Source organism: Typha latifolia, chromosome 3 (genome assembly GCF_019914945.1).
Source record: "Typha latifolia isolate L0001 chromosome 3, TyphaL0001v2, whole genome shotgun sequence".
NCBI lineage: Eukaryota > Viridiplantae > Streptophyta > Magnoliopsida > Poales > Typhaceae > Typha > Typha latifolia.
The window spans coordinates 17172719-17194910 of record NC_133088.1 but is presented as its reverse complement, the minus strand read 5'-3'; the positions used below and the strand labels follow the sequence as shown (position 1 = coordinate 17194910).

Sequence of the window (22192 nt, the reverse complement as noted above, 5' to 3'; positions counted from 1 at the left end):
TTTGACAAAATGACAACGTTAGAGATGTAAATATATAGTTTGGTGAGATTTAATCATAAGAGTTGTTGAGCTAAATCAAGATTAGTTCCAAGCACTAATTGCATGTTATGATGTGCTATCACACAATAGAAGACAATTAATTAACTATATATAAAAGTAGCTGTCTCACGTCGTAGTAGTTATCCTTTCTCTTTCCTACCAAATGAAAATAATACATAGTAGCATAAATGCACCTGTCACAACACTCTTTGATTTCTCAAACCTTGAGCTGTGCTGATTGCAACCCATCTACCAAACAATTTGGCATTCAGATAACAACCCAAAGAGCATCAACACTACCTTCTCCTGAAATCAATTAATTCATGTGCCTAAACTTTAACAATGGACACCAATAATTTCTACTAGTTTTTAACTCCATTGACTCCCTCCTTGAGGCTTTGACTGCTTCTTTCAGTGATCTGCATCCAGATATACATACATTCATGACCACCACTACGAATAGAATCTTGCTTCCATTAGAAGATACCATGAATAAAACGACACGAGTCACTGCTCATAGCCACGTATAAAATAAATCAAAAGGGTGATGAAAAATTAACTCACGTGAATCCTTACTTACGCTACGTTACTAATTGAAAAATATAAGAAATGCCCTACAACAAAAAAATATATCATAAGCTATCGATAATAATATGGAGAAAATAAAGCGTAAAAAAGGCGATCATAAACACAACAAAATTTATATAAAAAAATTCTAAATCAGGTAAAAAAATTACGAATCCAAATTCAAATCGAAATTAATCACTAAAATTTGTCGTAGTTAGCAAGAAGCTTACAAATCACTCGTCAATTTCCACAACTTAATCTATACCAAACTTGCTTATTAGACTCCGCGACATACTGTTTTCCAACCTCACTGATTCTTAATGTTGAACTTTCTATCTCAGTTATCTCGAGACATAGTTCTTTCAGTTTTGATATGAATACATTAAATAGTAACTATTCAACATGTTCCAAATTAATGCACCCATAAAGATAAATATCTATTAGAGATAGCATAAGTATTTCTTAGACATAAAATAAATATCTCTTCAAAATTCTCCACGGATTTTCTTAGAGATAAAGTAAATTTCTCGATAAGATAAGTATTTTTTAGATATAAAATAAATATCTCTTAAGATAAAACTAAATCTGAGTCAAATTAGGTCTCACAAAATATAAAATTTATAAGTTACGTAGGCCGTTCGTACATTTGGTATTCTTTTAAACTATTTCATGACACCATTTGAGTACTTAAATGGCACTTTGACTTCAAAATTAATCTTCCATTTTAATATTTTTTATCAAATATTTTATAACTTATACATATACTCACATATAAAATCTAGACATATTATCTAAATATAAATTATGTTTTAAAATATAATTTATTAATTACATAAGTACAAATAAAATCTAACAGAAGAAGATTATCCTACATTAACATCTATAGCTAATTTAACCAATTTACATGATAGAGGTATGTCTACCAAGAAAACTATTGGCAAAGTATTTATGAGACATTGAGAGTAAATATCTATGCCGTAAGGTGTGGATAATAATAAAGACAAAATGTAGGTATTGAAGGAGTTTGTTTGAAAAAGCTGAAACGGTTATGTTACTAATTAATTATCTACTGCACATCCCAGCTAAGGGAATTGAACTAGTCCTCTTCGGAATAGGTGAGAGGCTGTTGGACTCGCTTATTTAGTATAATACTTTTCTTTTTTGCCTTTCACCCCACTCCTTACGACCAACTCAAAACTGATATAGAATCGCAGTATTCATCCTTTATCAAGCTATTTTTACTCTGGTTTTCGTTTCTTTTCCTTTCGTATCGTCTTCCAAGTTAATTCCAGATGAGTCGTGTTCCTCCTCTTCTCGACGACGAAGAAAACATATAAAAACAATAGATAGAGAGAGGGATACATAAGCTTCGGGAGCTAAACAGAGGAACATATATATATATATATATATATAGAGAGAGAGAGAGAGAGAGAGATGGGATACCGGCGACGGCGACACCACGGCTGGTTGATTATCCCGGCGGTGCCGGCGACCGCGGCTGTGTGCGTCGCCGCGATTCTGCTGGTCGTCGTTATTGCGTTCTACTCTTTCCTCGTGCCGCCTCCTCTCGACCACCCTTTGCTCCCCAATCCGCCCTACCATAGCCGCCGGCCGCCAGAGACACCGTCTTTCTTGGTATCTATCTCAATCCGCCATTTTGGGTATTGGGCATTCCTTCTTTTTCTTCTACATGGATTGCTTATGTTTGTTCCTTGCGGGTAGGTGAAGAAGGTGGAGCTGCAGAGGAATGTGGTGGGTGGTGAAACTTTTCGTGTTCCGGTTAGTTAAATTGTTGCCTTACGTCTTTTAATTCTATCTTTTGGTAGACTTAATTACGAATAATAATATTGATTGTTGGGTTCCTTTACATTGAATTTTTATTTGCTATGCGCTATTGTTTCAACTTCTGCTTGGAGTTCGCAGAGTGGAGCGGGGAGACCAAGACATGACCTTTGGAGTTCAAATCGATCTAAATATTTCTATGGCTGCAGCAACGCTAGTATTGGATTTGCAAGTATGTCGTTCTTTAGGTTCTCTCTATTATTTTGGTATTAGTTATCCAGAGCTTTATGATTCTTCGTACCAATTACTATCAATATTAGCTCATAAATCATCTTACTATTTTCGTGACCTTTCTTTCCTATCATATAGTGGATGATACTGCGGAACAATATAGATTTCCTAATTAAATTTCCATATAATATCTTGTGTCATTTGCTGCTACCCAGCTCTTTCTTGAAATATTTTCTGTTATCTGATAACGATTGTACTTATGTTTTTACCTACAGCAGCTGAAGCCATAACTCATACAAACAGATACCTTATGATTGCAACGAGCGGAGGATTAAATCAACAGCGAACAGGGGTGCGAACTATTCCTAGTGCCATACTGTTATGCTCTTTCATTAAGAATTCTCCTTTGTTCTCTGTGCCTTGACATGTTACATTCAATTAGAATTGGCTTTTGTTTGGGGCAATCCTTGTGATCAGAAATTGGACTGTGTTTCACTAAACCAATATATTGGTTTCAGTTTCCTATTCTGCTGAAATTTTTGGATTGTGGAAAGGATAAGTTTGCTGAATTATGCCAACCAAAATGATCTGACATACATTTTGAGGATGTTAGGTACCTTTGAATATCATGTGGTCTAATACTGACAGATTCAGAAACATCATGCATTTCCTCATCTTGGACAATCTTTAGTTTCATTTTTGCTTGTGGCTCTCAGGTTGGATTATGTTGATATTACATCAATTCTTAATGTAGAGACTAATTAGCAAGTCATTGTCTAGAAATCACCATCTTTATATGGGGGAATTGTCTTATTTTAGGTAATTTTGCTTCTAGGATTTGGAAGTGCTCATGATGTACAATTGTGCTTAATCAGTTAACTTCCTAGGTAATTTCTTTTCCATCTCTGCAGTTAACTTTATGTATAACTGTTGTAATTTCAGATAATAGATGCTGTTGTTGCAGCTCGTATTCTCAATGCAACTCTTGTTGTTCCTACACTGGACCAGAAATCTTTCTGGAAGGATGCAAGGTTTCAAATATACTCTACTTTGAAACTTGTGCACAATGAAATCTTAATGAATCATGGAACCAGTTTTCACCAAATGGATTATATTATATTGCAGTGATTTTGCAGATATCTTTGATGTTGAGTGGTTCATATCGTCACTCTCGAATGATGTTAAGATCATAAAACAACTACCAAAGAAGGGTGGGAAAGTTGTCGGGAATCCTTATGCAATGCGTGTCCCTAGGAAGTGTACTCCAAATTGTTACGAGAGCCGAGTCCTACCAGTTCTGTTAAAAAAGCATGTAAGTATCAGTTTGTATACATTGATCATGATTTCTCTTTATAGTTAGGTGTGAAATCATTTTGGTAAATTTTGAGCCAGTTTTATTTTCCACAAAAAAGTTTCCTTTGAGTAATATCAATGAATGAATACAAATGGAGTGCCAAGCAGTTCATATAACTTTGCTCATGAGACCAATTGTACTTAATACCTTGCATATTTCCAGCAAATTGTTTACATCAGTGATAATGTAGGAGCCATACAAGGTAAAAAGTTTAAGATGACTCACACTAAATAATCTGTAGAGATGCTATCATGATAATCAGAAAAATAATCACTTTAAAAAATATATCTGTTTTAGCATCTTCAATTCTTTAGAGTAACAAAATTTAAAAGGACTTATAAATTCAGAATATATAAGCTTTAGGAAACTAGGGTTGTTAAAGAATCTCCTTGTTAATGAAAAATGTAAGTGATGTTGATTCAGAGCTGTCTAAAATGTTGTGAATCAATTGTTTTGTCAAAATTCTACCTAGAATTCCTAAATCTATTTACGCATCTAGAGATAAGATTTACCTTCTGTTGATGCAACCAAAATACTTTGCTACAGCTTCTCAAGAATTGTATTAAAAAAATTAAAAAGAACTCCTGAAAAGTGCCTGAAAATCTGATACCTTGAATGACACTCACCAGTTATCAACTTACTTAGGAGGATTAACATAAATATCTTTTGAAACCATGAACTCAATTAGCTTGTCCCTTATGTGTTATGTACTTATGAGTATATCCCTACCCCAACCAGGCTTGTTATTTGGAGCTAGGAAATATGAACATAGGCAAAGCTAACATGCATTTTCCATGATAATGCAGGTCGTTCAGCTGAAGAAATATGACTACAGGCTTTCAAATAAGTTGGAGCCAGATCTTCAAAAGCTGAGATGTCGAGTTAATTACCATGCTTTAAAATTTACAGATTCCATTATAGAAATGGGTGAAACGCTTATCCAGAGAATGAAAGCAAAAAGCAGGCATTTCATTGCCATTCACCTCAGGTAAATTTTGACCATCTTATTTTTTGGCCTTGTTTAGTAGTTCAATATGAGGCTCTAAGAAATGAAATATCAGGTGTAGGTCGTTGAGTTCTTTTCAACATTTTTAGATACCTTTAGTTATTTAGATCCATAGCTGATTGGAGAAAAGTCTGGAGATAAATTCTCTGGCCAAATTGATTTGAATGTTGACCAAAACTTTTAAACCTGAATAATGCAACATATGACCGCTATTTACATTGGCTTGCAGATAGATTCTCCATAAGAATGCTTATAATAAATGATTCTCGTTAGGAAAATGTTAGAATTCTTTAATTTCTTTTATGAGTTATGACTACCTTGTCAATCTGAAAGTTCCTTTCCCTGTGAACTGCTTACTTTGGCAGATTTGAACCTGACATGCTTGCCTTCTCTGGTTGCTATTATGGAGGTGGAGAGAAGGAGAGGAAAGAGTTGGGTGCAATACGCAAGAGGTGGAAAACCTTACATGTAAGAAGCAGTACTTCATTTTTCTTCGGTTTGTCTGTTCAATAAAGGCATCATTGTAAACTTTTATGCAGCATGCTTGAGATAGTTTCTTTTATTGTTTTAGACAAGTGACCCCGAGAAGGAGCGCAGGCGTGGTAAATGCCCTTTAGCACCTGAAGAAGTAGGCCTAATGCTAAGAGCCTTGGGCTTTGGCAATGATGTTCATCTCTATGTGGCATCTGGAGATGTGTATGGAGGAGAGGAGACATTGGCACCTCTGAAAGCGCTTTTCCCTAACTTCCACTCAAAAGAAACATTAGCAAGCAAGGAGGAGCTAGCACTCTTCTCATCATTTTCATCTCGCATGGCGGCTCTTGATTTCATTGTGTGCGATAGCAGTGATGTATTTGTGACTAACAACAATGGAAACATGGCTAGAATATTAGCTGGTCGGAGGTACGTTTTAATTCTTCTCAGGAATAGAATTATTCTGTGCACGAAAATGATCTGAACATGCTTATTGATCTCCTTCTCAATGCAGGAGATATTACGGGCACAAGAGGACCATAAGACCTAATGCTAGAAAACTCTCTTCTTTATTTCTGAACAGAACCAGCATGTCTTGGGACATGTTTGCGTCCAAAGTTAGCACCTTTCAAAAAGGATTTATGGGGGAACCCAATGAGGTTAAACTGGGTAGAGGTGAGTTTCATGAAAACCCTTCGACATGCATCTGCGAGACTTCTGAGGTGATGTCAGAGTCATCTGGTCATGTTCAGAAGAATTTTGATACTAAAAATGAAGAGGGCTATCTGAGAAAGAATGCTGTCAATCCAACAGAATATCCATCTGATGATGAAGGCTTAGACTTTGCAGAATTGGATTATGGAGAAAATGCACTCTCAGGAAGTGTCTTGTCTAACACAACAGAATTGGAGTATAATCTCTTCATTAAAGCTCAGGATTCAGAGTTGGAAGAATTAGTCTCAGATTAGTCAGAAGCTCAAAGAGAGATCTGGTTCATTCTTTTTATTTAAATTTTTTCCATATTCATATTTTGATACCACAGAGCCCTGCTCCAGGGAAAATTTGCACTGTTCAGGAGCCAAACAAAAGCGAGACTGTGCGATAGGAAAACATAAAATGCAAGAATCGTTCCTTGTCAACACAACAATGATATGATGTCAATCTTTGCCAAGATGTCGTTGCTTATGTCTTGCTTTTGTGGAAAGCAGCACCAAGACAATTGTAAATATAAAGAGTAGGCGGCATAGTCGTATTGTACAGAATTTCTTCAGCAACCTGATCGTGCAAGTGAAGCAACAAAGTAGGAGAATGATTTGTTTATGATAAAAGCTACAATGTACATAATAACGTAACCTGAAACATTTTCCTCGATCTGAGGTTTGTTATTGAATATATATCCATATGATTTTCTAGTTTATATCTCTCTCTTTACTATATATTGTCCTAAAATTTATGGATGTAGATTTTGTCTAACTTATGTAATTAGATTGCTCTTCATATTTCTCTTAGCATACTTGAAAAAGCATTAATAAAGGTCTACTTTTTTTCCAGATAACCAAAATCCGATAATTAATTAGTTAATAATTTAGCGAACTTGGAGATTTTTTATTTCTCTCAATTGATCAAGAGCCTAAAATTAGATATGGGAGAGGCAAATTGACAACCTTCTTTTTTTTTCTTTTTTTTTTTTGAAATTAGCAAGCTTCATTGAGCTGGTCGGACCTGAGCTAGCATGCTAGCCCGGGTTGTCCAGGCCCAAAATATTACAAAGATCCGAGGGAAACGGCCTAGCCAGGTCCAACCCACCTTAGGACCCTACCACCTTCCCCCGGTTAGCTGCCTAGTCAGCCGCCCTATTTGCCTCTCCGAATACATTTAATGCAGAGACATTTTATGCTCCAAGTTTGCTCATATAATTATTTAGAGATAAAAGTAGAATAGATCTCATAACCTCAAGTGTACTATTTAACTACATATGTTTGTCATCCAGCGAAAGTTTGCCGAGAACCCAAATGGAGAAAATTCCTGCAACAAGCGATGAATAAGATCCACTCACCTACGCCACTTCGTGTCGTGTCCGTGACCGTTTTGGTCCACAAAATCCCCAGTTCCAACGCATGGTCGATTATTCACGTGCGTTTGTATTTTCAAGCCCCCTCCTCAAGTTTTTTTTTTTTTTCCTTTCTTTTTCTTTCTCTTCTTCCAGACGCCTTAAATATATGAGCTCACTTTCCTTTCCCATGGAGAGCTCTGTCTCTTTGCTTTCCATCAAATCTCACCATGCAAAGCTTTCTCTCATCTCTCATAGTTCTGATCGTTGTAGCTTGGCTTTATGCAAACTGCTGCCTCGACTTAATGCATCTAAGACTGGATTGGCTCCAAGATGGGTTGACTCTATTCTCGCCATATGGTAAATCACATTCTCTCAGCTTTGGTCACTGCGTCTGTCCATTTTCCATTTCGTGATGTAGACATTTCGTCAAATAGGCCTCGAGCCAAACGCTTGGATTGGTCAAACCATCCATTTATATGTTTTAGGTTGCAGTCTGAGACGGTTGGTAACTTGTAAAAGTGGGTCATTTTATCATTTTGGAGCCCGTTTAGGTTCTTGGATGATTTTAGGATTCATGGGCATCTCTAGATTTGCTTGCATATTGCAGCAGATATTTTACATGATGCTAATCTTGTACGTAGCTACTGGTGATGGTGACAAGGGAAGTACCCAAATACAATTTGATGTTCTTGACTTCCAAGCTACGGGTGATGGTGTAGCGGATGATACCCAAGTAGGTTAAAGTTGTTTTCTTGCTTACTTTTAGTAGTTCATTATTTGGAATATTGCATTCTTTTTCATTTTCTTGGTGTTATATCTCGTTTTGTGAATCACTATTGGATGAACCCGATGGATATCAAAGAGTATAATCAATATTCTCTATGTGGTTTTGTTTGATTTCTTATTCTTTTCTTTTCCAGGCATTTTTAGATGCGTGGCTTGCAACTTGTGGGACAACATTGGGAGTTCCAACAATGATCATTCCCAAGGATAAGATATTCCTAGTAAAGCCCGTAATTTTCAAGGGTCCATGCAATTCTAGCAATGTCAATGTCCAGGTTTCATGTCCCTCCATTGATCTTATCTAACTCCTATAGCTGTGACACTTTGTTAAGGCATGACCTGCATAACTCGAATTTAGTAAGAGGAAGGTTGAAACTATCTTTAATTTCCTTTCCATAATCTATTCTAATGCTGGTATGTTCTAAAATTTTGAAAGATTGATGGAACTCTGGTGCCACCGGAAGCGCCAAGCATGTGGAAGGATATTGATGCATCCCTATGGCTTCAATTTGATTCCGTGGATGGACTCATCCTGAAAGGTTCAGGTCTGATAAATGGCAGAGGAGCCAATTGGTGGCAGCAATCTTGCAAAATTAGACATGGCGAGGTTAGTGTAGAAGCAACAGTTGTGATGGAGGACATCTTCACAATGTTCTTTATAATAACACTTCCTTGATTTACTTTCTCAGTTCAATTTTTTACTTTGGTAAATAACATAGGAGTATTTGCAATTGTGGAGCTTGTTTATATGCATCTAAAGTTATATTTAACTCTCTTTATTCTCTCCCTCTGATGCAGGGCTGCACCAAGCTAGCCCCAACGGTTAGTATTGCTTTGAAAAGATGCAGAATTATACATTTGATATGTTGATATGTCCATATGATTCAAAATTTTCTTTAAACAGAATAGAAATTGTGATTTGACTAAATATGTTAACCAAATTTTGGTGTAGTAGACCCTAACTTAGTTCTGTTATCTCAGGCTGTAAAGTTGATGAGATGCAAAGACCTGGTACTTAGCAATCTAAAGCTGGTAGATAGTCCACAGACCCATGTCTTGATACAAGGCAGCCAGAGAGTTAGCGTGACCAATCTCAAGATCACAGCCCCTGCGGCAAGTCCCAACACAGATGGTATCCACATTCATGCTTCTCACGATGTTCTGATAGAGAACACAGTTATAGGGACAGGTAATAGGCTCACACACTTACAGACCCTGTGTGTGTAACATGTAGCAAATCTGTATCAAGCTTACTGTGCACTTTCTGCAACAGGCGATGACTGCATATCAATTGGAGATGATATCTATCATGTCACAATCCAACGTATCATTTGTGGACCAGGACATGGTATAAGGTTTGCTAAACTAATTAGTTGTTTCATTTCTTTTCGTCAATCTTCTAACCAAAAAAAAAAAAAAAAGATCAGTAAGCAAATTATGTACTACATGCAGACTAATCCAAGTTCATTACTAGATTTAAGACTGTGTGTTCTGTCGATGGAGTTCTAATTGATAACATAATTAGTTGTTTCATTTCTTTTCTTCAATCTTCTAACAAAAAAAGAAAAAAGATCAGTAAGCAAATTATGTACTACATGCAGACTAATCCAAGTTCATTACTAGATTTAAGACGTGCCCTGTCGATGGAGTTCTAACAAATATTGGTAGCAAGTGTACATACTATGGCCTAATAAGGTTGATTCATTAAAAGTCATGTTGGCATTACTGTCTACTATTGGGGATGAACATGGGAAAATTTTGGCAGCTGGTACATGAACTAGGAAAATTAAATCTTATGGACCTGGAGCAGTGCTTAGCTTCTTATATCTGGACTTTCCTTATTTTTGCACGAGTACTTACTGATTATTTTTGTATGTCTTTAATTAGTGTTGGAAGCTTAGGAAAGGGAGGGTCTAATGTTTCGGTGGAAGAGATCAGTGTCTCATCTGTGAAATTTTTCAACACATCAAATGGTGTAAGGATCAAGACATGGCAGGTATTCATCAATAAATTGAGCCCGTAATCCAGTATTTATCATTTTTCCATTCAACCTTATTCATGGATGGAGAATGAAGTTGTGGCCTGAGATTGGCTTGGTTTACAACCAACTCAAGCTCAAGCAGAGCTTTCCTTGGTTTGTTTACGTTGATAAAAATTAAAAACTGTTGCAGGGAGCCACTGGATATGCAAAGTCTATATCATTTGATCACATTAGCTTCAACAATGTTGCCAACCCTGTCATGATTGATCAATACTATTGTGATGTTCGTGGCAAATGTCCTAGTCAGGTATATATGTTGCCTCTGTTATACTCTACTTGTCATAATTTAAATGAAATTTTGGGAAAAACACAACATTATGCGAAGTAAGAAAACTGAAAGAAAATACTGAACTTGTTCAGATTGTCATACAAATGTCTCAAGCTACTTAATAGTTACAAAATTCTCTTTGTTTAGAGGAAATGATTTATATCTAACGTTGCATACTTTGCTTCTTGTTGTGAAGGAAAAAGCAGTCCAAATTAGCGACGTAACATACTCTTATCTCTCAGGAAGCTCAAAAACTCGTGTCGCCATGAGCCTCAACTGCAGCCTAAATGTTGCTTGCACAGGGCTTCACTTTGAGAGTATCAACATTACAACGGCATTTCCGGAGACAGACTCAGAAGCCTTCTGCATTAATGCTCATGGAGAAACGAAAGGATATATCCACCCAAACATGTCATGTCTCCTACAACAGACCTGAACATTTTGTGGTCTACTCTTACTAGCCATTCCCATATGCTAACTGATCCATTTGATCTAATTCAACCGTAAGATACTTGGAAATTATTAGCAATTGGAGTTTCTTAATGTGTAGATGTCAAAAAATTTGTACTTTTGAATGGATACGTACACGAGTATCAAAATTTAGGAAGAGTTTAAATGTACTTCATTTGATGAAGATTACTGTTTTACAAGTATAATCACTGATTTTTTACCATTTCCCATATATATGAATCCTCTTTTTCTTAGTTCATTTCATCAAATCCCATTAATTGCTTTTCATGCCAGCAAAGTGCAATAAATACCACTCCAAATTAAAAGAACAAAAGGGTTGAATGTCAAAACTATATCCCGACGGAGTCACTTCCTTCCCATTAAAATAGCCGTCAGACGATATTTTTGTCAGTAGGGGAATTAGATAAGAATTTAAAAAAGGAGAACCTTAAATAGTTTATCCACGAAGGGGAAGGTATGCTCTAAAGTTATATTTATCCAAACCTCAGGAAGGATAACTTATTTTTAGTATCAACCACTTTATTACTTAATGAAATAGGCTATGTATCTACAGCTCATATATAATGGAACATTTGCTTAATTTCTTATAACTCCACGTTCTTAGTGCCATTGCCACACTAAACTACTGAGATACAAGATGGTAAGAAGCCAATATGATGAATTTTTTTGGTCCTTATGAATGAATGGAAAATTATTTGCTTATTATTATTTCTTATGAAGGATAGTATATCTTTAACATGCTTATGTATATACATATTATCTGCAGACTTTTATAGCCCTTGTCATTCCAATATTAGGGCTGGTCCATTCAGCAACTTTCATCAATGGCCAGAATGTGTTCAACGTTATGGATCATGGAGCTAAAGGTGATGGTGTTGCGGATGATACAAATGTAACGAAAAATATATACAGTAGATCTTCTTCTTCTTCTTCTTCTTCTTCTTCTTCTTCTTCTTCTCTCTCTCTCTCTCTCTCTCTCTCTCTCTCTCTCTCTCTCTCTCTCTCTCTCTATATATATATATATATATATATATATATTACATGCATATCTGAAAAATAAAATTTCATATGCATGGTTATCTTCTTATGAAGGCATTCATAGAGACATGGAAGGCTACGTGTGCCGCAGCTGGGGATTCTTCTACCATGGTTGTGCCTTCGGGTCATACTTTCCTACTTCTGCCCATCGTCTTTGAAGGCCATTGCAAATCTAACAAACTAAATCTGCAGGTATATTAACATTATTGATTTTATCATTAACATTCATATATTTTTCTCCTTCTTTTTCTTAATAATAATAATAGTAATAATAATGATTGCTAGATATTGGGCCAAATTGTGGCACCTGAGCTTAGCAGATGGAACGCAAAGGACATGAGCAAATGGTTGGAATTCCATGGGATCAAAGGTCTAAGTGTCACCGGTCCGGGAGCGCTCGACGGCCGGGGCCAGAGCTGGTGGAACCTAAAGTGCAACATTAATCCTAAACCAGTATGACACTTACTATTACTATTTTCTACTGGAAATTTTATAAAACCTTCTTCTCTAATAACTAAATTTATAAGTCTTCTTGCAGGGATGCTTTCGTGAAGCACCCCCGGTTAGTTTTCCTTGTAATCCTAATTTAACCAATTATTACTAATTAAATGGTAAGATTCCTTTATAAGTCTTCTATTTTCACTATGGTCCTTAGATGATAAAGCTCATCGGATGCACTGACCTACAACTGAGCAACCTCACCTTTACGAATAGCCCCCAGATGCACGTAACTATCGACGACGGCCTCCGGATTAACGCCACGTATCTCCAGATAACTTCCCCGGCGACGAGCCCGAACACCGACGGTATCCACGTCGAGCACTCACAGCATGTGGAAATCGGATATAGTGTTATCGGGACAGGTTCTTTGCTACTTAATTAATACCTGTCCTTCTGAAAAATTTATAATTTACACTCTTCGTTTTACTTTTATTATAATTGACATCTAACTCTAAAACACCTAAAACATCCCTCCACTGATATCAATATCAAGGTATTTTTTAAGACCATAAAGTTAATTATTTTGGAATCAATATGGTAATTGATCTTAATCTTGTGCATGGTGGAGTAGGCGATGACTGCATTTCCATAGGGGATAAGACTTCGGATGTTAATATCCACCATATAGAATGTGGCCCTGGTCATGGCATAAGGTTACGTAATTTAGTGTGATTTATATATACTGGGTGTTTTATTTCAACTAATTAATCACTAATTATTATATCTAATAACTAGTGTGGGAAGCTTGGGGGGGAAAGGAGAGCAGGTGTCCGTGGAGAACATTCATGTGAGCTACGTAAACTTCAAGGCGAGTAGTAATGGAGCGAGGATTAAGACTTGGCAGGTATTAAACTTACCACCCACGTACTTTGATAATTAACCTGTTTATGGGAATAATTTTAGTAAAATTAATTTTTGTTGCAGGGTGGCGAAGGATTTGTTACATCTGTGTGGTTCGAGAATATAAATTTCACTAATGTAATGAATCCTGTCATCATCGACCAATATTATTGTGATTTTTCTCAAGTTCGGAGCTGCATACCCCAGGTATATATAATCTAAATTAAAATTTTGGAAACTTTATAATTACACCCTATCATATACAGATAGATAGATAGATAGATAGATAGATAGATAGATATTTGAATCTTGATTCCATTATGAAGCCGAAGGCCGTGCAGATAAGCAACATAACATATGATCACCTGTATGGGACTTCACAAACGCCAACGGCGGTGACACTCAACTGTAGCCAGACAGTGGGTTGCAACGGCATCGAGCTCAGTTTCGTCAACATAACATCTGCAGTTCCTGGGGTGAAGACCGATGCGGCTTGCATCAATGCCCATGGCTATTCGAGGGGATATCTTATTCCAGATGTGCCGTGTCTTCGTCATTTAGGATGACTGGATGAGTTTTTTTATTATTATTAATCTCCTCAATTGTTCTTCTGTCCGTTGTGTTGAAGTCATGGCATGTCCTATATATATTTGATTAATAAAAGGTCTGCAGATTATTTTGTGGAAAAGATTTGACAGAGATATTGTATTGATTGAAGAAATCAGGAAGAGGAGTCGTAGAAAGTGCAACCATGGAAAAATTAATAAGGCATAGATCAGTTGAAGAATCCTGACAAATGTTGCTGAGAATCCTGATTCCTGTTGGTTTTTCAATGGTATGATCATATATATACGGGGCCAAAAAATTAGACCAGACAACAAACTGAATTGTGTCAAATGTTTATCAAAGGGTTCTCTCTATAAAACACCATCCTGAGAGGGTCTACTAGTAGTAATGATGTATCAACACAGTAACAGAATCCTCCTCGTTGTCGGCAAGAGATTGCCAAAAGACGCAGCTGTTCTGATCAAGCTCAAGAACCTTTCCCTCCCTTTTGCTTCTTGTTTTCTAGTTCCGCTGCTTCATTCAACATGTCGAGGGAATCAGCCTGCATATTCAACTTGGCTAGGGCAACTGCCTGCATATAGAAAGCTGTTGGCCAATCCGGATAAACGCACTGTGCTTGCATTGCATCCCGAAGTGCTGCGTCGGGTTGATCGCACATAAGGTGACACAGGCTTCGCCTTGCATGTACTGTTGGTGAGACCATCGTTCCCACATCAAGAAACTGCACATCAAAGGATGGAGGCATAATTCTCGTTATTAAATCTAATTTCAGGCCATTAGGGAGCGGAACAATGCAATCAGGTGCCCTTTTGTGTGGAAGTCTCTGTACCTGGGTATAGCATTCAATAGCTGCCTTAAAATCCTTATCATGGAAAGCATAATCCCCTCGCTTCCTGGCATCCAGCATATCCCTCATCTGCTGTGTCCACTCCTGGAATGATAACTGATGCCAGAAAGCAGAACCGTCCGTTAAACAAAATTCGCCTTCATGTGAAAACCAGGGTTCAGAATGCATCACAATAGCCTATATTTTGAACTATGTACCTCATTAGTTCCTTCATCATCTCTGTAATGTGTCTTCACTAAAATCTGATGGATGGCAGTAAGGTCCATTCTGGAGCATGCTTCTCCCATGGGTGAAAGACGGAGTTGTGGAGGTGATGGAGCTGGAGGAGGAGGAGCTTCCTCATGCTTTTGGATCCCAAGCATCACATAAGATGGCACCTGCATTGCAAATATCAGTGGTATAATGTTATTGACATTTTTCCAAAGAAGTATTTAATATATGGCTATTAGTGTTTGCATAGGAAATCCAGTTTGTATAAAAGATGATAGCCATTTTACATCTGTTCATACATACATATATATGTATATAGTTTTATTCGAAATATTCCAGGGGAGAGAGAGAGAGAGAGAGAGAGTTCAGCTACAAACTTCATATTAAAAATCTGGGAAAAGTTTTTAATATATCTAACCACTAATTGTATCTCAGGATCATAAAAGCTAATCCAAAGTGGAACAAAGTGTTTTGAACATTTCACCTTAGAATGAGATTTCTCAGACCACAAGGTGCAATCATTGACTACAAAATTACTAAATCTTTTTTAAAATATTTAACATTAACTTTGTAATCTACCTCATATGTGAGTCTGTATACAAGCAACTGGTAACTCTGAAAATGAAGTACAAGGAATCCCACAATGTAGAACAATATGGGCCTCTTATCATATATAACAGTAAAGAATATTCTCCACAGATACTGAAAATTGCTATCAAAGACAACAAGAAATTAGCTCAACAGAAACATGGACCATAATATGCTTTTTTTGACTACTATCTTCTCTAAGAATGCAATGTCATTGCTTTGGAACATAATGATTCCAGTGAGACAGAGCAGCAAATTTTTGCTAGGGAAACTAGCATATTATTATGGTCATAAAGGATAACATGAATAACATGAGAGCATTACCTCCAATTTGGTCTGCAACGGTGCAATTATGGAAACCAAATTCTTCGTATTGGGTCGATCCCTAGGTTCATATTGCAAACATTGAGAAGCAAGATCAACAAGAGCAGTTGCCTCCTCTGTTGAGAAATTTCCTTCCAAATGTGAGTCCATAAATTGCAGGATGTTTCTACTTCTTATCATATCAAGAGCCTGCAAGCAAGAATATCAAGGTATTGATAAGGGCTGTCAGGTTAATTAATTTCAACTTATTTGTAAAACAAGACATAGTAGAGAGAAGTACTAACAAAACACACTATAAGTTGACTGTTAGGACATAATATGGAAACAGTGGTAATCATACATTGTTCCTAAAACGATATGCCAACTAGATATTCAAACTGCAGAAGATATTTCTATACATAATTTAATATATTGGGTGAAAACATACAATGATTTATCAGTGTCAAATGGCAGTGAATTTTAGCATGGAACATTCAAATTGAATGCAAACAACCATTCTTAAGAAATATAGAAAATATTAATTTGCACAGGGAACCGTGTTTTGAGAAGTACATGACTTGGTGGGATACGCTTTCCACTAAGGAGATCCAAGAGGACAGTGCCAAAACTGAATATCACACTTTCTGGAGTCACCCTCCCTGCAACAAGGAAAAGAAAAGGTGTCAGGAATACAAACTTTTTGTTTCCTTTTATCTTGTGATCCTACCAAATCATCTCGTACACAATGCATCCTCTCCACAAAATATGTCTCTGGAATTTATCGCTTGTATCTCATTTTTCAGTTAAATCCATTAATCTTAGTATAACCAAATCAGATTATAACCTTTTCAATTTGAACACCGAAACACATGAAGATCTCTAGAAAAAAGAAAAATTAGCATTACTTAACGAGTTTATGTTCTATCATATCCTAACATATGGATATACCAAGAATAGGCCATCGCCGCATGGAAAGCCAGGACTTTAGTAAAAGCTGTAGTTAGGCAGTCTGTGCCTGTGGTCAGGCAAGAAGTACTTTTTGTAGTCATGAACTAGTAGAAGGATCAAAGTAATGATGAAGAGATGACACGAGTAGAAACAAGAAAATCAACTCGCTAGAGCCATACAAATTCCATATATTAGAAAGAGATTCTGATGGTTCAAGATACATATTTCACACGAGGAAATAGGAAAGAGGAAATGCATACAAATATCATAGGCTTGCAAGTTATTTTAAGGGTTCATTTTTCTAGCAAAGTCAATCTGCTTTGGCCAAACCATAGCTGAAATTGCTGCAGTGGTACTTTTAGCCTAATAAGTTCATTTCTGCAGAATTTTTTTAATTTTTAAGTATCTGCATTAAACCTGTAACCTTCTTTATAGTCTAAACCAATGTCTTCACAAACTCTGCCCCTTCTCTGACTTATTTTCTTCAAAGCAGCCTGGCCTAAGTATAAAGAAGCATAAACAAGATAAGAAAGAAACTTAGTGCCACCAAAGTAAGAGACTGGTAAACAGAAAAAATTCTACTTTTCCTACTAACTCCAAGTAGTCAATGTCTAAAGTTCTACCATTCTAGTGACTAGGGAGGACTATAATTATAACTTCATATGAAGGATTAGAGAGATGCATAAACCAAAAGATGACTTTCAATGGCATGCAAACAAGACTGGAGCCTTCCAACTTAATATATTATACTCAAAAGATGTACATACTAAAACAGAGGCATACCATTTCTTAGATATTCTGGAGGTGTGTAAGCTAGGTTTGTGCTATAACTTTTTCCATCCCTGCTGTTTTTCATCAGACCAAAACAAGAAAGACGAGGATCACCATCCTGCTAAGAGAGATGAAGTGATCAAGCTGATTTTTCTTTCAGATCTGCTTGTAAAGAAAAAACCAGCATAAAACAGTATCATGTTGTAAATATTTAATTCTACAAAAAGTTCAGAACATACTACTACAATTCACACCTACTAGAAACATTTCTAGATTTCAAGGCATTTGAGGATTATTCCGTTGTGAGCATTCTGTCGTACATGAAAAGTGTACAAAGAAGATGAACAAAACAAAAGTTGTCTTTAAAAGTAAAGAGACAAAGAACTGCCACATTAGACAATATCAGGATTAGAACTAAATTAGCAGTATTGCTACTACAGTATCTGCAAAGGAATTAGCACCAATGTAATATATATATAAGAGTAATATATGACCCTGTCACATTTAGAATGCAGTAACCGCGTGTTAAAGAATATACAAACTTCGCTCACCAATCTAACCAAAAAATGAATAGTAAAGAAATATTGTGCGTTGAGTAATATTTTGTATATTATCATCAATTCTGTCTTAAATAAAGAAGCTTAGAAAGGAGTCTTTTACCTCATCAAAAAGGACACGATATGCATTTAAGTCATGATATAAAGGTCGTCCTTCATTGCTACCATATTCCAATGCTTCAGCAATGTAGTAAGCAACTCTTAGCCGCATAGCCCATTCAATAGTTTGGCTTTCCCCTGTTAAAAGTTCCATATACAAGAACGGTCAATAACCAGCAAAATAAGAACGGAATTGTTAAACAAAACAACTATACTGAATATATGCAGCAGCCTTGCCAATAAAAGACACAAAATAAAATTCTCCTTTTGTCCATAAGAAAGTTCATGAGAGGCAGTAAATAATATGTCTTCAAGGTATACAATTGACGCCAAATTCAAAGACTCCAGTTATGGTCATCCACATCGTTCATCCATAACCACACAATACTGATTTCTCAGTTGCTAAGGCTGTCTTCTTCATCTAGAAATGCGAAAACAGTGGCACAGCAAAGTTCAACAACAAAGAAAAATGTGCAAACTAGACAAAATTAAGAGAGAAAAGCATTTTGTGCGATTTGAAGTTGAGAGTAACCAACAAAAGCCTGAAGGGGTCACCACAAGGCATCAGAAGTACAACAGAGATCATGGCTGCAATCGATGTTTGCAAACAAAAGCTGCCGACTTCGTGCAGAGTAAAGAAAGCAGCATAAAAGAAACAGCTTTGTCAATTAAAAGGGAAAAACGAGAACACTTGTAAAAAAAAGTAACACCTTTCTAAAAAAAGAAGACTCGTACATACAAATTAATCAATACCCAATTCTAAAAGAAAAGGAAAGAAAGAACTGGGGACTTACAATGGAAGAGATGCTTAGCGAGCGTATCATTCGGCATGTACTCGGCAACAAGTAGCCTCTCATCTCCCTCACAGCAGTACCCAATCAAATTCGCCAACCTCCTATGCCTCAACTTCCCAACTCCTCTTGCATCCTCCTAATAAACCCAATTCGCAATTTCTCAAAAAAACAACCAATTAATTTTTTAAGAAAAAACACCAAAATTTGCAAATAAGATTAGAAAAACAAAGTACGCACAACGAACTGCTTGGGATCGGGCCAGGCCATCTTAGTGAACTTCTTGACGGCGATCCAGCGGCGGTTTTGTAGCCGGCCCTTGTAGACGAGATTGGGCGCCTTATCGCCGCTCTCCGAGACGATGTTCTCGGCGCCGAATCCATTAGTGGCGGCTTTGAGCTCAGACAAGGAGAACTCAGCGAAGGGCGGTACTTCCCCGCCGATTACAGAATCCAGCGGCGTCGCTGCCACTTGAAGCGAGAATGATGGCCGCTGTTCCGATGGCCGCGGTTGGTGGTGGTTGGTCTGCTTCTCCGGGTGGGTTTCCGCCCGCAGTGATGAGCCGCAGCACCCCATCTCCCCCCTCCCCCAACAACTACCCCACTACAGCTACTCTCTCTCTCTCTCTCTCTCTCTCTATATATATATATACACACATATATATATATATAAATATCTATTTGGGGAATTATTACAAACAGGAAGTGATACGATAGAAGAAGCGAATGAGGAAAGCTGTGATTCCTCTTTTTTGCTTCTCTGCGTGTGGAAGCGAAAGGGAGATCTATCTCTCTCTCTCTCTCTCTCTCTCTCTCTCTAGCGACAAAATATGGTGATAATAGTTAGCGTTTTTGCAAATAACCACTTGTGCTTCAGGCCTCTTGCAGAAAGACCCCCTCCCCCCATGGCTCCTTGCTCCGCCTTTTGTCTGAAAGCTTTGTCCACACGAGCACGGTACCACCGCTCCACGGCGCGACTTTCTTTTATTTAATTTATTCTATCCGAGGTGGCATCGTAGCGTTGCTGGCTGGGCTAGACCACTAGTCCTTTTTGGTGGAGTGTCATAGGGGCAATAATTTCCACACGTCGGGCCATTTCCTCGCCGCGGTTTGGATTGATAGAGAACGGAAGAGGAGAGTGGTAGTAATCTTGTTAAACATAATTTGATCATACTTGTTCTTGTTCCACCAAAATGATGACGGTTTAGCCACGATACGATCATCTTCTCTCCTTTCTCCCTCTTTCTTAATTTATTGACTTCGACTCCATATTAATAGAAGAAGCATTCAACTAATGGATCAGGCATGCAGGAAAGTCGTACGCGCTGTGCTGCACATGATCGGATCGCTACTGTGGGTGGTACTAATCTATAGTAGATTACCTCGTGGCCGACGTGGACTTCACCGGATGCGTGGGTTCCGAGAAGGGTGCAGATGGCAGTCTCAAGTTGCGTCTCCAGTGGCCAGTAGATTACACTGGAGATCGCCTCGCTTCCTTCCCTTCCTCTTTTGTCAAATTACATCGGCAGTGGCAGTAAAAATTTAGACACACTTCCATCGAATCTCGTCCTCGTGAGTTGTGAAAGCGTTGCATTGATTAGGAGGGAAAGGATGAAGTAAAAAAAAAAAAAAGCTTCAAAAAGATCTTCTAGCTGCAGCGTGACGTCATACATGGCTCTCTCTCTCTCTATATATATATATATATATATTCTTCATTAATAAAGTAGTAGTCTACAAGAAGGCCCTTGCACTAAATAACCGACTTAAATAACTCAATCATAAATTTATAATTAGCTTAGAAGTTTATTTTACATTCAGATAATTGAGGTTTAAGTTAAATTATTTGATTATGTAACTTTGAGCTGATGTTGCAAATATCTGATTTTACTCGAGGGAGCAAACGTAGTTTAATATTACGTGGATTTAATATACACTCTTTGATTCACATAACTGTTAGTGGCAAAGAATTGGAGGAAGATTGGCAGAAGAGGGAAGTGCTTTTTTTATTAATTATACGTGAATTGGGAGGACAAATTGGTGAGAGATGAGAACACCATACGCATCCCTAGTGGAGTCCAATCATTGATGCCACACTACGATCATGTACAGGCTGTGTGACAATTTATGCCGTACGCCAAGGTGGACCCATTGACAAGAAGATACACACAGAGCTGATGGATTGCATTTGCGGCCGCTTCCTTGCACCTCTCTCTCTCTCTCTCTCTCTCTCCAAAATTTATTTGTCCCTTTGAGAAATAATTCATTCAGCTTCGACAGCGATTAAGATTCTATAGTAAGTCACACTCTTAGAACAAAAATAGACGGTAATAAAATAGACTCACCAACATTAAACTAAGATATTAGTTTGTGACAAAATAATTACTCATACAAATAAAGATAAACGGATGGAATAGGGTATCGCCTCTACAGTCTTCCTTTTGGCTTATCAAGATAGTCATATGGTTCATCTCATCTAAAATAGACTAAACACGCATAAGACTGGCCAACGCAATGATACAATCTAAATTAAATCAACCACCAACAACCCCAGCAGATTCACCACTGGTTAGCAGTCGTAACAAAGGAGGCCTAATAAAGAGATAGTGCGAGAGGGATGTTGGTATGGTTGCTACTTAGGGCTTTGACAAACTAGAGAAGCCAACATAACCATCGCAGCATGAGGACGAGGCAACAATAGGGCAAGAGGCTAGAGAAATAGCAGAGGCCAAAGCTCTGGAAGAATAGTGACCAGAGAGGGGAACAGATGGGTTAGAGGTTGCGCCATTAAGAGTAAACGGGATTCCGATATGAGAGGGTGAAGTGAAATACCAACAGAGTTAGGGGCGCAAGCGGGTGGAGCGAGAAACTGATAGAGTTGGAGGAGAGACGGTGGTAGGTTTGGCCTAAGAGGAGAAAAGAAATGGAGAGAGAGAATAACTTTAAGGAAAAAAAGAGCATATTCTATGCCGTAACACCTAGATAGATAAGGGAAGAGAAGAGAACTCTAACAAGGAAGGATATTCGCACGATGGGGAGAAAAATGACTACCAAACCCTAGCAAAGC

General features: G+C 37.4%; 4 protein-coding genes and 1 long non-coding RNA gene across 8 annotated transcripts; 3 read left to right on the top strand and 2 right to left on the bottom strand.

Moving 5' to 3' along the window:
- Nucleotides 1-110: 110 nt before the first annotated feature.
- LOC140785199 (uncharacterized) lies at nucleotides 111-2186 on the bottom strand. Its single transcript, XR_012108402.1, has 2 exons — nucleotides 2050-2186; nucleotides 111-458 (listed from the first exon to the last, which is right to left on the bottom strand). It is a non-coding gene; the product is annotated as an uncharacterized lncRNA (long non-coding RNA).
- On the top strand, nucleotides 1852-6870 carry LOC140785198 (O-fucosyltransferase 6-like). 3 transcript variants are annotated; one of them, XM_073132971.1, is made up of 10 exons: nucleotides 1852-2241; nucleotides 2329-2385; nucleotides 2530-2620; nucleotides 2898-2971; nucleotides 3562-3650; nucleotides 3745-3931; nucleotides 4780-4961; nucleotides 5345-5447; nucleotides 5551-5882; nucleotides 5968-6870. In XM_073132971.1, the coding sequence occupies exons 1-10, from the start codon at nucleotides 2041-2043 to the stop codon at nucleotides 6419-6421; spliced, it is 1770 nt and encodes a 589-aa protein (XP_072989072.1). In that variant the 5' UTR covers nucleotides 1852-2040; the 3' UTR covers nucleotides 6422-6870. The 3 variants fall into 3 exon arrangements, with proteins under 3 accessions (XP_072989072.1, XP_072989071.1, XP_072989073.1); XM_073132970.1 differs by having other exon boundaries at nucleotides 1895-2241; nucleotides 2895-2971; XM_073132972.1 differs by having other exon boundaries at nucleotides 1901-2241; nucleotides 2895-2971; nucleotides 3584-3650; nucleotides 3756-3931.
- An 829-nt stretch (nucleotides 6871-7699) lies between these two features.
- On the top strand, nucleotides 7700-11237 carry LOC140784578 (probable polygalacturonase At1g80170). 2 transcript variants are annotated; one of them, XM_073132066.1, is made up of 10 exons: nucleotides 7700-7863; nucleotides 8148-8239; nucleotides 8427-8564; nucleotides 8726-8896; nucleotides 9088-9111; nucleotides 9271-9478; nucleotides 9563-9644; nucleotides 10177-10285; nucleotides 10461-10577; nucleotides 10795-11237. In XM_073132066.1, the coding sequence occupies exons 1-10, from the start codon at nucleotides 7734-7736 to the stop codon at nucleotides 11032-11034; spliced, it is 1311 nt and encodes a 436-aa protein (XP_072988167.1). In that variant the 5' UTR covers nucleotides 7700-7733; the 3' UTR covers nucleotides 11035-11237. The 2 variants fall into 2 exon arrangements, with proteins under 2 accessions (XP_072988167.1, XP_072988168.1); XM_073132067.1 differs by having other exon boundaries at nucleotides 7702-7863; nucleotides 10841-11237.
- On the top strand, nucleotides 11228-13752 carry LOC140784041 (probable polygalacturonase At3g15720). The gene is made up of 9 exons (XM_073131218.1): nucleotides 11228-11248; nucleotides 11836-11961; nucleotides 12162-12299; nucleotides 12393-12560; nucleotides 12646-12669; nucleotides 12763-12970; nucleotides 13180-13261; nucleotides 13344-13452; nucleotides 13533-13752. Exons 1-9 carry the CDS (start codon nucleotides 11228-11230, stop codon nucleotides 13668-13670), a joined length of 1014 nt encoding a protein of 337 aa, XP_072987319.1. The 3' UTR covers nucleotides 13671-13752.
- A 517-nt stretch (nucleotides 13753-14269) lies between these two features.
- Nucleotides 14270-20083, bottom strand: LOC140784112 (serine/threonine-protein kinase BSK1-like). The gene is made up of 9 exons (XM_073131320.1): nucleotides 19370-20083; nucleotides 19133-19268; nucleotides 18343-18476; nucleotides 17695-17800; nucleotides 16537-16622; nucleotides 15985-16173; nucleotides 15060-15239; nucleotides 14845-14958; nucleotides 14270-14736 (listed from the first exon to the last, which is right to left on the bottom strand). The coding sequence occupies exons 1-9, from the start codon at nucleotides 19703-19705 to the stop codon at nucleotides 14482-14484; spliced, it is 1536 nt and encodes a 511-aa protein (XP_072987421.1). The 5' UTR covers nucleotides 19706-20083; the 3' UTR covers nucleotides 14270-14481.
- Between the last annotated feature and the right edge of the window lie 2109 nt (nucleotides 20084-22192).

Bases quoted from the DNA above. Each gene is read 5' to 3' on its own strand.
- LOC140784578 (XM_073132066.1), top strand. From the start codon at position 7,734: ATGCAAAGCTTTCTCTCATCTCTCATAGTTCTGATCGTTGTAGCTTGG. The intron at 8,565-8,725 runs GTTTCATGTCCC...AAATTTTGAAAG, and splicing joins CTAGCAATGTCAATGTCCAG to ATTGATGGAACTCTGGTGCC. The intron at 10,578-10,794 runs GTATATATGTTG...CTTGTTGTGAAG, and splicing joins GTGGCAAATGTCCTAGTCAG to GAAAAAGCAGTCCAAATTAG.
- LOC140784041 (XM_073131218.1), top strand. From the start codon at position 11,228: ATGAAGATTACTGTTTTACAA. The intron at 11,249-11,835 runs GTATAATCACTG...TATTATCTGCAG, and splicing joins TGAAGATTACTGTTTTACAA to ACTTTTATAGCCCTTGTCAT. The intron at 13,453-13,532 runs GTATTAAACTTA...TTTTTGTTGCAG, and splicing joins CGAGGATTAAGACTTGGCAG to GGTGGCGAAGGATTTGTTAC.
- LOC140784112 (XM_073131320.1), bottom strand. From the start codon at position 19,705: ATGGGGTGCTGCGGCTCATCACTGCGGGCGGAAACCCACCCGGAGAAG. The intron at 18,477-19,132 runs GTAAGTCCCCAG...AACTTTTAACAG, and splicing joins CGCTAAGCATCTCTTCCATT to GGGAAAGCCAAACTATTGAA. The intron at 15,240-15,984 runs GTAATGCTCTCA...TTTGCAATGCAG, and splicing joins CGTTGCAGACCAAATTGGAG to GTGCCATCTTATGTGATGCT.
- LOC140785198 (XM_073132970.1), top strand. From the start codon at position 2,041: ATGGGATACCGGCGACGGCGACACCACGGCTGGTTGATTATCCCGGCG. The intron at 2,386-2,529 runs GTTAGTTAAATT...TGGAGTTCGCAG, and splicing joins GTGAAACTTTTCGTGTTCCG to AGTGGAGCGGGGAGACCAAG. The intron at 2,972-3,561 runs GTGCGAACTATT...TTGTAATTTCAG, and splicing joins TAAATCAACAGCGAACAGGG to ATAATAGATGCTGTTGTTGC.